Source organism: Chanos chanos, chromosome 9 (genome assembly GCF_902362185.1).
Source record: "Chanos chanos chromosome 9, fChaCha1.1, whole genome shotgun sequence".
NCBI lineage: Eukaryota > Metazoa > Chordata > Actinopteri > Gonorynchiformes > Chanidae > Chanos > Chanos chanos.
In genome coordinates, this window is record NC_044503.1 from 26,611,505 (window position 1) to 26,626,537 (window position 15,033).

At 42.5% G+C, this 15,033-nt stretch overlaps 1 protein-coding gene across 1 annotated transcript in view; it reads right to left on the minus strand.

The window, feature by feature from the left end:
- znf385d (zinc finger protein 385D) overlaps nucleotides 1–8,900 on the minus strand; it is a 29,178-nt gene extending 20,278 nt beyond the window's left edge. The window contains exons 1-2 of the mRNA XM_030784829.1: nucleotides 8,879–8,900; nucleotides 4,170–4,315 (exon numbers count right to left, since the gene is read on the minus strand). Coding sequence (XP_030640689.1) covers nucleotides 4,170–4,315; nucleotides 8,879–8,900 — 168 coding nt within the window. The remainder of the gene's footprint in view (nucleotides 1–4,169; nucleotides 4,316–8,878) is intronic.
- Between the last annotated feature and the right edge of the window lie 6,133 nt (nucleotides 8,901–15,033).

Sequence of the window (15,033 nt, forward strand, 5' to 3'; positions counted from 1 at the left end):
ACACGATAACATCTGACTTTTCATCCAGTTTAAGGGAGAGAGAGAGAGCGAGAGAAACGAAATAAAAGTGCCCGAGGTAGGCCTACTCTGTTCGTTTTTTTTTTTTTTTTCATTTCACTCGTTGTTTTATATGTTCAAAGTCAGAGAAAATTTCAAATACTTCCAGCTTTGTCAGCGACAGTGAAATACATGACCTAGCTTAACTGTGCTTTTGTGCCTCGTGAAACAGAACGGGATTTATAAAACACCACATTCAGTACAGTGACATTGAATGATGCCACAATCACTACCTGTCATCCGCGTCACTGTGGCGTTTTATTAATGGATTTCGCTGAGTGAACGGTGCTGTAGATGATTTAAACCCATAACTACCGCTTACATACAGCGCAAAAGCTCACTAGAAGCTCATGTAATGGTGTGCAAAAATGGTTTGGTTTTAACCAGTGCATTAAAGAAAGAAAGAAAGAAAGAAAGAAAGAAAGAAAGACAGAAAGAAAGAAAGACAGAAAGAAAGACAGACAGACGTTTCCGTTAGAGAAATTCTCGTCATAATATTCCCGGGCTGCACAAACCGTTTTAATTAGAGCGAAGCACATTATCTCTGTTTGGCTGCACAGACGAACTGGCACGAAATATCGCCGTAAAAATCCATCTTTGCTCCAGAGTATTATCTTTGCATTCCATCAGGGAAAAGGCAACTGGCTGATGACCAACAAATAAAGCATTAGCATGGGAGCACACAGGGTAGTTGGGAGAAAGAGAAAGTAGGGAGAGGAGGGGGAGAGTGGAGAAGGAGTTGGGGAAGGGGGGGGGGGGGCAAGGCCAGATGTACCTAAATTTAACTGATAAAAGGAAGAAAAGTTCAAAGAGCTTTTTTGGATCCCTCAAAACACACGCACACACATACACATACATAACTCATCTCATTCTTCCTTCAAACAAACAAACCGGAAAAAAAAAAAAAAAAAGAAGTGATAAAACAATATTTGTGCCTTTTCATTATAGATACAGGGCCTCGCGTCGACTGGTCACTGGAAAGAGGTGCGACGCTTGAGGGGAGTCCGGCGCTACTGAGGACAATGTGTCACTCTCTCCTGGCGCTTGACTCCAAAGCAATTTTCCACGGTGCAGCTCAGGGAGAAATCGATAGCTCACAACACTGATTGCTCTACAGGGGAAATAGAGTTTGTATTGTTTCTCAAGACAAATGTAGACTTCGGGCAAGATAAATGGTATTTTCGGAGTAGAAGAAAACCCCTTAACTGAAAAACTGTTTTGGTTTTTCGGGCTCTCTCTCTCTCTCTCTCTTTTCGCCGTCGTCTCTTCCAGAATTTCACCTGGCGCCTTTGTGCTTTCTTGGTCATCTCTCTGCCTTTTGTGGCCATCCTGTTGTTCAGTTCAAGCCAACAGGTCAGGTACTTCTTTGGGTAATTGAAAATTTGCAATTATCTCTTTTTTACCTCTCTATCACACACACACACACACACTCTCTCTCTTTACCAAGTCGTAATCCAATGTAACTCTAGAACGACTATACTGCAAGAACCTCTTAGTATTGCTCTATCTGTCAGAGTCTACCCCCTACTGCTCTGCTAAATTAGATCGTATTTTGTCGTCTGTTGACTTGTCTATTACGTATTCTTGCTATTATGACTCCTACTTCACTGTTCTAGAACTTTCTTCTTAAAAACTCCCTGAGTTATCTTTTTTACACCTTACGCCCAGCGTGTAAGTTACGTCAGCCGAAAGAAAATGGCATCTCAGCTGAGCCAGGAAACATATGGTGTTTTGAAATATGGCTTTGGTTCGATTTGAGCATTGGATAGTTTTCCCGCACACACCATCAAACACAAGAGCACCCCCCCCCCCCCCCCCCCCCCCCCAGAATATGAATCAAAGACGTATATTTTAGAAACGGGTTAAAATGTTTCCTTATGAGAGTGTAGGATAGGCAGTGCAGGCTTAATCCCACTGGATTCTTGAGGAATATATCTTTATGAACCACAGCAGGTTCTCAAGTCTTTTGTTTATGTGAAATTAGTCTGATATGTATATCATATATAATATAGCCTGATGTATATATAGCCTGATTAACTTCACATATAATCAATAATAATGTTGTAGCATTTGGCTAAATATATATAAATATATATATTTGAGAATTTTGAAATTTTGTAGAGCACATGCCACAAAAAAGGAACTTGGTCCCATTTAGCGGTGTGTTCAGTGCATGTCTGTGAATCTGCAGACATGCACTTCATGAGCTAAACAGGCTTTATTTGGAAGAAACCAACTACATTACTGCAGCACTTTGAAGTCATAGCTCACACACAGACACACACACACACACACACCATGGTCTTTCTCTCTTTCTCTCTCTCTCTCTTACACACACACACACAAACACACACACCGAGTATGGTGTGGAAAATCACTACCATTATATTGTATTTTTATGAATTAAAAATGAGTGAATATTTAACATGCCTCTGAGACTAAACAGTGAATATGACCTCACTGTTTCCTCCACGCACACACACACACACACACACACACACAGTGTGAATTCTCCATTCCATCTGGAAGAGCTGAAGCTACCCCTGATTTATGAGACTGGACTGAGTCCATAGGCAATGCTTAGGTCGGTAGTCACGAGACCGCGGGTACAGCGTCAGAGCCACGCGTTTGGACACTAGCGTATAAACACAGAGATAGTGGCACTTCTCCATAACCACATTTAAAACACTAAGTCAAGCCAACGCTGGCATATATAAACATATATATATATAAACATCATATACTCTGCCAACATAAATGACATGGGAGGAGAGAGACTGATAGGAAGAGGAGAGAGAGAGAGTGAGCAGAGATTACCACATGCTAATCCACTATCAGCTTCCCTGCTTTACAAGACGCCCAGCGTGTTACTCGTTATTTGAGGAAAAGTCTGTGAAAAACAGATTAGCGTCGAAGCAGAGGGCTGGAACAAACATCAACCGTAGCTCTCAGTCACGGCCGGTATCTCGGGATGTCTCTGAAACCGCCATAGCGTGTGACTAAATTCCTCCGTGACTGATACTGTTCCCTTTTGTGTACAAGGTACATGCCTCAGATTCAGGTGCATTTAAAAAAAGATCCATCTTTCCCTCACTCTCTCAATTCAAAAACAAACCCTAAGGCTGGTACTGCTATCTATCCCATTTTACTTGATTATTTATTTATTTACAGTTATCATGGCTGTCTCTCAGAAAATTTATTATTGGAAATTTTCTCTCACTCTCTCTCTCTCTCTTTTTTCTTAAGAGGTCGTTAAGACATTTACGCAGCTAAGGGTCACCATCTCGTCTGCCCATCTGCAGCCACAAAAAAATTGCTATAAACGAATGAGCTTTCCGTGTGCTTGGAGTTGTTACAGTAGTTCATATATCATATATGCAAATAATATGCTAAGTATGTGGTACGTCTCACATGCAAGTGTGATCTTTGTCAGCTCCATGGTGTGAAGCAACACCTTGGGGGAGTAACCGAGGTTTTCCTGAGACCCCTTTGGCCCACACACACACCCTCAGGCTTCACTTTCAACGTGACACAGGCCTGAAATTAACCTTTAACCTTCAACTCAGTTTCACCTTTTAACCCAAGTCAACCCTCCTGCTTTGTTTTAAATCTTTACAAGGACCGTAAACTGCTATTGCATTCTGACAAAAGCCAAGTCCACGCGGTAACCTTTGAGACTGCTCAGTTTTTGGAAAAGTTTGATTTTTTTTTCATCAGTGAACAAGTATGCTAACAAGATACTACAAAATGCATTCCACCATACCATAACAAATGATCTTTTAATACCACAAAATTAACAAGTTAACATTTAACCGCTGTAGTCGCACAAAATAAACAGCTTGGGCCTACATCATCTGGCGGTTTTTGTCTGAGCCAAACATGAGGTGTAGCACACATTCACATCTCCCCAGATCTTGGATCTAATGCAACAAAGTGCAAGAAAAATTCCCAGATGCCAATTGTGTAACACACAAACACACACACACACACACAAATCTAATCCATTATACCACAAAGGTGCCACAGACATAACATCTCAACCCTAGTGAATCTTCTGTCATGTCTACGTGGTCACACCTGTGAGAAATGCTTTGTCTCCGACTGTGACTCACCGAGCTGAAGGCGGGGAAGAGGCTGACCGCGGAGCCCCCGTCCAGGGGGTGGAACGGCAGGAACTGCTTCATGGCCATAGAGGGTTGGACTGCGGGAAGAGTGGGACGCACCAGAGCTGACAAGAGGCCGCTATGGCATGCGTTACCTGGGAAAGAGAAACCAGAGACGGGGGGAGAGAGAGAGCGAGAGGGAGGGGGGGTGGGGAGGGGGGGGGGGGGAGAGAGAGAGAGAGAGAATGAGAATTCTAAACGGTGTTGTGTTTGTGGTTTGCCATTCCCAGTTTAGCCAGAATGTCTTGCCACACAGCATGTGTTGCAGGAATGAGGCAACACTAAACCAGGAACATACATTGTCTAATAAAACAAGACAATTTAGAGGTCTGGGGTTTTTTTCCCTAACACTGAGTGATTTAATCACATACATACAGTATCCATGAATTTGCTCTGTCCAACAAACGTTCTGAATACTGACTAGAGGTAGGCTGGGCCAGTCTGTACCAGTCTGTGTCACTCCGCCTGCCAAAATCCCAGTGCAGAATGCGAATGATTTCATGTCAAAGGAACATCCTCAGCAATTTTTTTTTTAAAGTGTATCACCCATTTGTTAGACTTCACGCTGTGACTGAATACTGATGCCATGCTAATGGGCGTATCTCCTAGCTAGAGCTCTGTTACCCCCCCACCAAAAAAAGGGCACGAAAACAAACTTTGAGACGGCACGTGAAATTCTAATTTCATGTTTTCTATACCAACATGCCAAGTCAAGTCAACTCTAATTCACTCGACTTGTGATAGGACCTCTAATGCGATGTATTTACTGTCAGAGTCGGAAAATGACCTCTCAGTTACGGACGCATGCCGAGCGCACTAGATAGCGGGTAAATACATAATACATTAAGCCCGTAAGGATAAACAGGCCTCAGAGGCATAAAACCGCTGGGAGAAACAAAAGTAAATACTTGGTTTTATTATCATATGAGTAAGAGACGTCGGGGTAGGGGGATATGGGGCTTGAATTAGAAACAGCTAAGAACATTACAACATCAGAGCCAGCGACTGGAAGAAATAGCACCATACGCCTAAACGCTGGAGATTATACGAACCTTTAATTAATACCATAGGATAAACTGTGCGCGTAAGCGTGTGAAGGCTGAAGGAAAAACAAGCCGCGTGAGAGTAAAAGCACCAGATCACGTATGAAAACACTAGCCTAAGACAAATTAAAAAAAAACGCTTTTGAGAGCCCTCGGTCCATACGCTATTAGCGGTTAAATAAAACAGAAAGGGTCGTAAAAGGAGAAAAAAGGACTTCTGCCCTGTTTCACAAAATTTTGCTGGAACGGCGCACGGCTGCTTTCAAGTAGAAACACGTTTCGCTTTGCTTTAAACAACAAGTCGCACCCTCTTCCGCCCTCCTCCCAACTCTATGAGTTTGACATGTAGCATGACGCATCGTTGAAAACACACGCATCAACTGAATGAAGGGTTGTCAGGCAAACAGAATTAAAGATGCCGGCGGAGCGGCAATAGTAAATGACAGTTCGAACAACTTCATAGTCTTCTCTTATTGTCCTCTTTTCAACTCTATGCATTGGGCTTCTAAAAGTGCTTTTACATTTACGACTAATTCAGCTTTGCACACTTCAAGCGTTAGTGCTCAATGTAATACCAAAACAAAGAATATAACCTCTTCTTGGAAGAGAACCTTGTATTTTAACATAGCCCTGTAAACTTTTACGTGGATGTTGGATCTGCGTCATTTGGTTACGGGGCAGCCCATTAACTTGATGAAAACATTCAGCTGTTTCGAGAATTTAAAGTATAGGCTACTAAAAAATAAACTAATAAATAAGAAAAAGATTTGGACACCATATCAGTGGTAGAGCAGTTTTGAAACGTTCTTTCCCAGTTCTGTTTTTCCAGTAAATACTACAGTGGAAACATCGTATACTAGCTAGTCGACACTCTCACATCGCGCCGTAAATCTAGACGCTGATGGCACGCTCTGGGGTAAACAGCGCTAAACGTGTTCTCTTCTGTCACCTGTAGTGTCAAACTCTCAATGAGTTGCCGAGGAGCTAACCTGAAGGCCAACGATACCTCTAACCTCCATCCTATTTCTGCCCCCTTATTTTGACCTCCACAAATACCAGTGAGTTCCCTGAGGGCTAAAACAAACACTCAGAGCATTTTAGTAATGTAGTGATGAGGAACTTTTCTGAGCGAATATCTGTCAACGCTCTCTCTGCAAAATTTCCTCTCTCTAGATATATTAGTGTGTTTCAACAGCTAAGCTAAGCCTGTTAAACCGTGCGCGCGCGCGTCTGTGTGTGTGTGTGTGTGTGCGCGCGCGTGCGTCTGTGTGTGTGTGTGTGTGTGCGCGCGTGCGTGCGTGCATGAGTGGGTGTATGTGTGACTGTGCATGTGTGTGTGTGTGTGTGAAAGTATTTTTTTTTACTGATGTGTAATTGGGCGTATACTCTGTAAGTGCAGGCAGCAGTGTTGATTGCTGAGGCTCAGAGTAGCACTGAAACCCTTTGTGTGTCCAGCTGTTCTGTGCTGGGCAGGGAGAGCTGGCTTGCAGTAGAGGGAACTGAGGCCAAGCATTACCCCATCCAAACTACAACCAAAAAAGCACCAGGGTGGGTGTCCTCCGTACATTTCTCTAACTGCTCTCTGCTCACTCCCAGTGTGAACCAGTTTGTGCATGCATGCATGTGTATGTAGGTGTGCGTGTGTGTGTGTGTGAGTGAGAGAAAGAGACAGAGGGAGAGACAGAGAGCGAAGACAGAAAAAAAGAGAGAGAGAGTGAGAGAGCGATTTGTCTGTAGCCTATGGCTCAGTCTCCATTTCTAAGTTCACGTGTCAGTTCTTCCAAAGAGCTTAAGTTCCTGTGCCCGCGTGTTGAGTAAAACTAAAAATGATGTCTAGAAGACATAAAGCTGCCATGGTAATTATTAATAGACGTGTGCTCTATTCCTCCACCTCTGCTGTCTCTGTCTACGTCCTTCTCCATCCCACTTATGAAATCTGTCCCACAGTGAAACCACCACACTATACTCCACCACCCTGCATATCCTCATTTATAATCATAGGCAGGGACAAAGCAAACCCCCATCCAAAAAATCGCATTATTGGGCTTTTATTATAGCATTATGTTAATCAGACCCGTGGTTTGCTTAGAGAGTTCAGTATCGTGTGGTCACAGGGGTGTCGTGTTTTTTATTTGCGAAATCTTAAACAATATCTGGTCTGAGAGAGTCGTCATCTCCAGTCTGTGTGAATGCGTGTGGCTTTTCTGAGGTGCTCACACTACAGGAAAAGGAAAAGAACTTAATGTATTAAACTCCACGCATTTTATCAAATTCTTTTTTTTTTTTTTTTTTAATCTGAACTACTTGTGTATTTTTGTGGGATCTACATTTATATTAGGTGTACTTTCTTTTCTGCTCAAGACCGAATCAGTCACATGACTTTGGTGATTCAGTGTTTAAAACGCACAGCTGTTTCACAATTGCTTCCACTGAGTTCTGTTTGTCTGAGGTTAACCACCGAATCATTTATGAACTGTTGGTATTCTCCTAATGATGAGATACATGTTTCCTTACTGTCCAGAAACACAACATAGTCTCCATTCTGGGCTACTGAGAACACAGTCGTGAGGAACCGGGCTCTTTTTGGCTAAGAGTGCTCTTCTTAGACCTTTGGATCAATGTAGACTTGACGAATTTGCAGGGCTCAGAATCACCCAGTTGTGTAACTGTTTAACACCCCCACCCCCCAAAACACACCCCCATCATGCAGGGATTTTTGTTTGCAAAGTCTGACGTTGTGTAAACTTTTTGTTGTTGTTGTTCATTAACATGTCTAATCATATTTAGAAAGCATCTCTAAACTCAGATAAAGAATTCAGACACTTGGGAACAACAAGGGAACAACAGTGTTTTATCAGAGAAGACAAATGAGTTAGGTAAATTCTTACATCTCAATCTGTCAACGTTGGACCGCAGAGGAATGTGAGAGGTACCACATAATCACAGCCAGCAATAACTCCAGAAATCTCTTTTAGACAACATAACTTGCCTGAGTCAGACAAAATATCCTTTAGAAAAAAAAAAAAAAAAAAAACGAATCCTTTCCAAGGTATTTAAAATTCTTTTACCTTCCCCCCCAAACACACATCCTTCCTTCAGCGATGACGTCCCTCATACAAAAAAGTGAAGGAATCCGTACGCGAAGAGCAGAGAGATACGAAATATCCTCAAAAAGAGAACGATTCTCGTTCCCATGGGTACTCTACGATTTCATCGTATCCTTGCAGGCTGACGAACATACTTCGTCTGCTTACATACTCTGTAACAAATCAAGTGTCTTTCAGACATCGGTCCAAGCTCTCATGTTGTCCCTTTTTGAGTGCCCTCACCATAAACACACCACGGGTGAGTCCATAAAACAAGAAGGATGAAATCCAAACCTTACACTCTCTCTCTCTCTCTCTCTCTCTCTCTCTCTGTCTCTGGCAATACACATGGATGTGTTCTGGAGTGATGAATGACAGGTTTAGAGAACAGCCCCAAACCACGGTGCAGTGTATATCTGCCCTACAGCAGGGGTAAGTTACAAGGCAGAAACGGACAGATAGGGTAAAAAAAGAAAAGAAAAGAGAGAGAGAGAGAGAGAGAGAGAAAGAGAGTGAGACACATACTCACCCAGATACACGCTGTTCTCCATGGCTCATTACACGTCCAGTTCCCTCGCTCTTCTGTTCACTGCCACAGTCACTATGTCCATGATCTCGATGTGTCTGTGAGTATGTGTGGTGTGTGTGTGTGTGTGTGTGTGTGTGTGTGTGTAGTTCTGTTAGCACGCGGGCTGCCACAACACCGTGGTCTATCCTCTCACTCCCTCTCCCTCTCCCTCTCCCTCTCCCTTTCTTTCTCTCTCACTCACTCTCTCTTTCTCCGTTCCCTCACTGTCTTGTCTTTCACTGTCTGTGCAATCTCTGACAGTTGGCCCCTCCAAATCAGAAGCTCATGTATATCATGTTAACTGTGTTACATGACTCGCTCGCTCTCTTTCTCTCCCCCACTTTCTCTCTCTCTCTCTCTCCCTTTCTCTTTCTGTGCGCTGTCTCTCCACACAACTCCTTAGTCTCTTGCACTCTGGCTCACTATCTCCCTTTCTCCTCTCTTCCTCCTCCTCCTCTCCTGCTTTTCCTGCTCTGGCTCCAAGAGGTGATTTCTCCCTGGCTGTAATATGACTCTTCATTGAATTGGCTCTCGTCGCCGTGGCGATATCAGTGCCTTCAGTGAGAGCAGAGCTAAGCTGTGTGTCTGCTCATTTGTTCAGTCTGAGTGGTCCTGAGGCACGGCACAGCGTCTCTCTCTCTCTCTCTCGCTCTCGCTCTCTCTCTCTCTCTCTCTCTCTCTCTCGCTCTCTCTCTCCTCTTCTTCTTCTTGCTCCACTGGCACACGTTGCCTTCAAGTGTAAGCTCATCGTTAGCCAGAAATAATAGTAAGCATGTACACTCTTCCAATGCTCCGTGGCAGACTCCAGCCTGCGTGTTTGTGTGTGCGTGTGTGTGTGTGTGTGTGTGTGTGTGTGTGTGTATGTGTGTATGTGTATATGTATCTACACAAACCCTTGACCTCTACTTCTCTCTGCTTTTCGTTTTTTTTTTTTTCAAATCTACTTTGATTGGTTCACTGCAACGCTTGTGAAGGTCAGGAAGAATTGACCGATACAAAGCCATACCGTACCTATTGACTACAAATGAGCGGCTTAGATATAAAAAGTGCATTTCTCAGGTCGGCGACAGACGCGCACGTGGTCCGCGAGATGGCAACACAATCCGCTTGGATCATAATATTGTCCTCTATTTAAAGGTATGAAAAAAGGAGAGAAAATCCTCATTGTCTCCAAATTTGCGATCGTTCTCTCTCTCTCTCGCTCTCTCTTTTTTTTTTTTTTTTTTGCCTGCAGCTATGAGTCGGCGCACAGATGTTTTCAATTAATCCTGAATTCCCCCATCTTTCCTGCCTTATCCCCGGAGCCCACTCCAAGTAAATAAGTTTATTCCATATCTAAAACACCAGTTCTCACAACTGGCTTCCCTCCACTCTCTAAGGCAGGCAAATGTGTTTTTTAACCTTGACTCGTAGGTGTCAGCAGTGGAATACTGCATTATTTGTCTCTATGAATAGCATTTAACAGTGGCTGTACGCAGAGGAACCCGCTGCGTACCACATGCAAGTGCGGTCTGGGAAACTTCATTAATCTTGCTGTCACTTCAATGATGCTTTCCATTACTTATGGCACTATCTGATCAACAGGCTCCGTGTGTGTTAGTGTATGTGTCTGTGTGTGTGTGTGTGTGTGTGTGTGTGTGTGTGTGCTTTAAAAAAAAAACACACTATCTGTTGGACTGAGAAGAGCAAAGGGAGAGGAAGTAGAGAGAAAAGGCTAGATAGAGAGAACGGAGGGGGGGGGGGGTTAACTGGGAAAGCTGACAAAGGAAGCTTTCTCATTCAATACTGATGCTGTGCCCCTTAATAAAACGGGCAGAGAGAACAGCACACACACACACACACATCTGTCTGTTTCTTTCTTCAACCATCCTGTCTTTCAAGGACATGCAAAGAATAGCCCACGTACACATAACAAATTTCACCTCTCCAAATCATTGGATCAGTATAAACACCCTTCAAAAATATCATTTTTGTGCTCCAACACAAATTCCTCTTTGTTATTCCTACCCAGACATTCTCCTATCAAACACTATATTCCTCTGTAAATGCAAACAAGCATATGCATATAAATAAGAGTTATATTCTGCCACTACATGCAGTGTGAAAGCATGTGTGAACAGGGTGCTAGCGAAGGTTGCCTGAATACTCAATGATGCTTATGCTGTACACATTAGAAAAAAAAAATCAAACTAAAGCAGGGGTGGCGAAATAAATGTCACGGCACAATCAAAACTCGACAGTTCCAGAAACTATTTAATCAACGATACAAACACGCGTTACGTGAAAAGAAAAACGTTAACAGTCGAATGATAAAAGGACGCAGGCCGCGTTAAATGTATCTCTTTGGCTTCGACTCCCGCCCACTAATCTTCTGGGACCAGCGATTGGATTCCCACAGTTCTCCATACATGTGTTTTACATCATTACCTCAAGACCTCCACAGAAGGTTACGATACCTGACCTGTGTCAAATCTTCGCTTTAAATATACGAGGTCTACTCCTGCACAGGTATTCCCAGAGCGCTGTTTGAAGTTTAAAATAACTAAGTGTTGGACGTAATCTAGTGAGCGTGGATTCATAAAGAACGGACAGTACACATTACTTATTACTTACATATGTTATTTATGTTATACATATTTAGACTCTTAATAAATATATGATCTGTCTTGGGTGCGGATGGTTTTGAGACTTATTGGACGCAGCTGTCTGGTATTTTTTGTACAGATAAATGATTAAAACACATTATTCAACGATGCACCAAGTGACACAAATAGGAGCATTGCTTGACGTCACGGATATGAACATTATTGACGTATTTGCTAAAAGAGTATTATTTTAAATCTCTCACAATCAGTTAAATCTGTTGATGTGTATTATCAAAACCAGGTTTAATACGTTTTTATGTGTGGTACTAGTTTAAAACATTGAAATCGATTATAAAATTCAACCAGATTATTGTGGGTTGGGTACGTTGGTAATCAAATCGCTATTGATTTGCATTCATGTGTTATCTTACGCCTGTAATCTTATACAAGTAAATGCACCATGTAGAGCAAAGTAACGTTGTTATTCCTCCAACCACTCAGAGAAACCCCCAACTGAGTGTTTTCATGAAAAGCACAATTTTCGCCGACGTTACACTTTCTGTGATGGATCGAGTTTCTGTTTGCATAGAATATCGCCAAGTCTCTCTCTCTCTCTCTCTCTCTCCCCCCCCCCCCCCCCCCCCCCCCCCCCCTTTATCTAAACCTATTAAGCCTATCAGATATCTGCTTTTAGGCCTACTGAGGCACTCATGCTCAAGCAATCAAACTGATTCCAGATCTCAACTTAGTGTGCTTTCTCTCTGTCTGTCCGTCTGTCTGTCTTCCACTCATCCGCTCACACGTAATAGCTAGTTTTATCCAATTTTACAGCATATAATGAGAAGCAATTGAAGGAAACCATGAAAGCTATTCATCTAACAACAAGATCTGAGAACAAGACTTTCATTTTGAACATAATTGGGTGATAAGATTTCAGCCGTGCATCAAATACCAAAGTGAAGCGAGAATACGCGCCAGCTATCCGTATCATTGTAAAAAATGACAAACTAAAGTGGCTACGAGTAAACGTGACTATTCCACCACGACGTCTTCGGCTGAACCTAACACAAGTTGAAATTATCATGACACATCTCGAAACTGCTTACAGGTGATATTAGCTGAGGTCAAGCAAAAGGCATATGGAGAGCATACATATGCCGAACATAAGAACCTCTTTCCCATTGAGGAAGCAGATAGCTTAGGTCTCCACAGGCAACGTACTTACATAACGGTCTTTGACAGCAAGAGAATACAGTTTTTTTCGCATAGGGTAGGACAGAAATGAAAGTCACCCGAGTGTAATTTCAGAATGATTAAATTCTAAGAAGAGGATTTTTCAAACGGACCGTTTCCCGTTAATTCGACTCTGTCATCGTTTAAACGACTCGAGGAACGTTCTTCTCTCTCTGAGTTGACATCTGAGGGGGGGGGGTTAGAGAACCCGGGCCAAATTCTACAGAGCAAACTCCCAGCCTTAACGGCTCTTAATTAAAAACTGCTGTTGGTTTGACATCATCCCTAGACTGCCCGGTATATGTTCTTTTCTGAGCTAAAGCAGATCTGAAGCACAAAAACAGAATCCTGGAACAGGACTTTCGCCAAGGGTTTGCCATGTCCCGAGGAACTACGGCAAGACGTTTTCTTTTTGTTGCTGTTGTTGTTGTTGTTGTTGTGTTAGGGCACAGGTAAGCCTATATCTGATTCTACTCATAATTGGTTAACTGACAAGGGGAATTAGGCGTGTTAGTGCTGGGATTTGACAAAAAGCCCCAAAAGCCACAACCCCTAAAGCAGACGCTGAAAAAAATTTGCTGTGGCTTAGAATATTAGTCTTCGCATGATGGTCTCCATTTCGTTTTTGGCATATGTGTAATGCATGACAAATGCGAGCCAGCACCTCAGGTTATTTTCAGTAGGCTGGTTATGTTATTCTGAACTGTTAACACTAATTAGACACTAACGTCACAAGTGCAAATGGTTTTATCCAGCTAAAAACCAGATCAAACAATTAGGCCTGTTGATGCATATCCTTTTTGGCAGCTTCTCTTCCTTCTTGTTTACAGAATTGGACATTAATTGAGGCTTGTATGAACTGAGAGGTTTTTTTTTTGTAAACATGAATCAGCGAAGCGGGCCTGGTGACAGACAGAAGAGTTCAGATGAAGCGGATCTTAGTTGTAGAGGATATCGATTTCCACTGGCTCTCTTTAAGCCCTCCAGAACAGCAGGTCAATATGGATTTGATTTACACAACTTAAAAATGAGCTGGCTCTCCGCAAACATTCAGATATGGTCCCATGGATGAGAGAGCTGCAGCGTCAGCAGAGAGGTAATTAAAATGACAAAGGTGGCTTTGACGCGAGTATTGACTGATGCGCGCGCCGTGTTTGGTTATTTCGCTTATGCAATAGTTTTACAGGGTAAAGAATAACAGGACCTGCCGAGAATCCTAGAGCGACTAAAACGTTACTCGCAATCGAGTTTCTATGTCCAGCATATGATAATACTAGCCTGTGGCTATTCACAGCCTGGGGTTCACCTACAACCTCAGAGTGAAAACGTTACCATGTAAAATGGAACCAGGGCTTCATCGCGGGCCACACGCAGGTAGAGACTTAGCAACATTGGCGTCTCTGGATGGCATCGGTCCAGTTTATGCGTGACAGAGGGATATTCAGTCTATTTCTTATAATATTAAACCCACTCAAGTTATAATGGAGTACCTGCTCACAACACAGTTGGCTAGGTCAAAAAGGAAACCGGCTATGACGAGATAATCATTATTTCAAGGACTTACACGTAAAATTATATCATATTAATATTAACTATGATAGACTGAGAGGTATGGCTAATGAGAGGTTTTTTCTTTTCTTTTCTTTCTTTCTTTCTTTCTTTCTTTCTTTCTTTCTTTCTTTCTTTTTTTTTTTTCTTTTTTTTTTTGCTGCTGGGGTAATACATTCATATATTCACAGAGGGTAAATTCATCCAGAAGAGAGCTCATTAACAACGTCCACGTACACCAATCTGTGTCTCAATGCCTTACACCTTCATCATTTTTCACTGTCAGTCTGTATATGTGCATGTTTTGTGTGCTATCGACCATTTTTCTCATTAAAACAGGATTTCACTTAAGCTTAATATCACTTTATGAGTATAGCTGTGTATAATGTTGGACCATAATTAGGCTATTTGTCGCGAGACCAAAACCACGTAGCCACAAAACAAACCCGAATTTTCTTGGCGACCTCAAAACTCTTGACAGAATTCCAGAATCCTTAATCTTTCACGGGAAACTGTAGCAACCATAAATTTTGTGAAATATACAACTGGATAAAGTGTGCTACTTCAGGGTTATTTACCGTTTTTCTAAAAACGATCGCGAAGCCCATCACGTTCTGGAAAGAATGCGTCTTCTGACAGGCTGTGACATGTAAAACCCGATAAATCAACGGCATGGCTCTGAACTGAAGACGAATTGTCCGATCCTCCCAGCTACTGTCAAGGTTAGCGAGACGGATGGGTATCATAGAG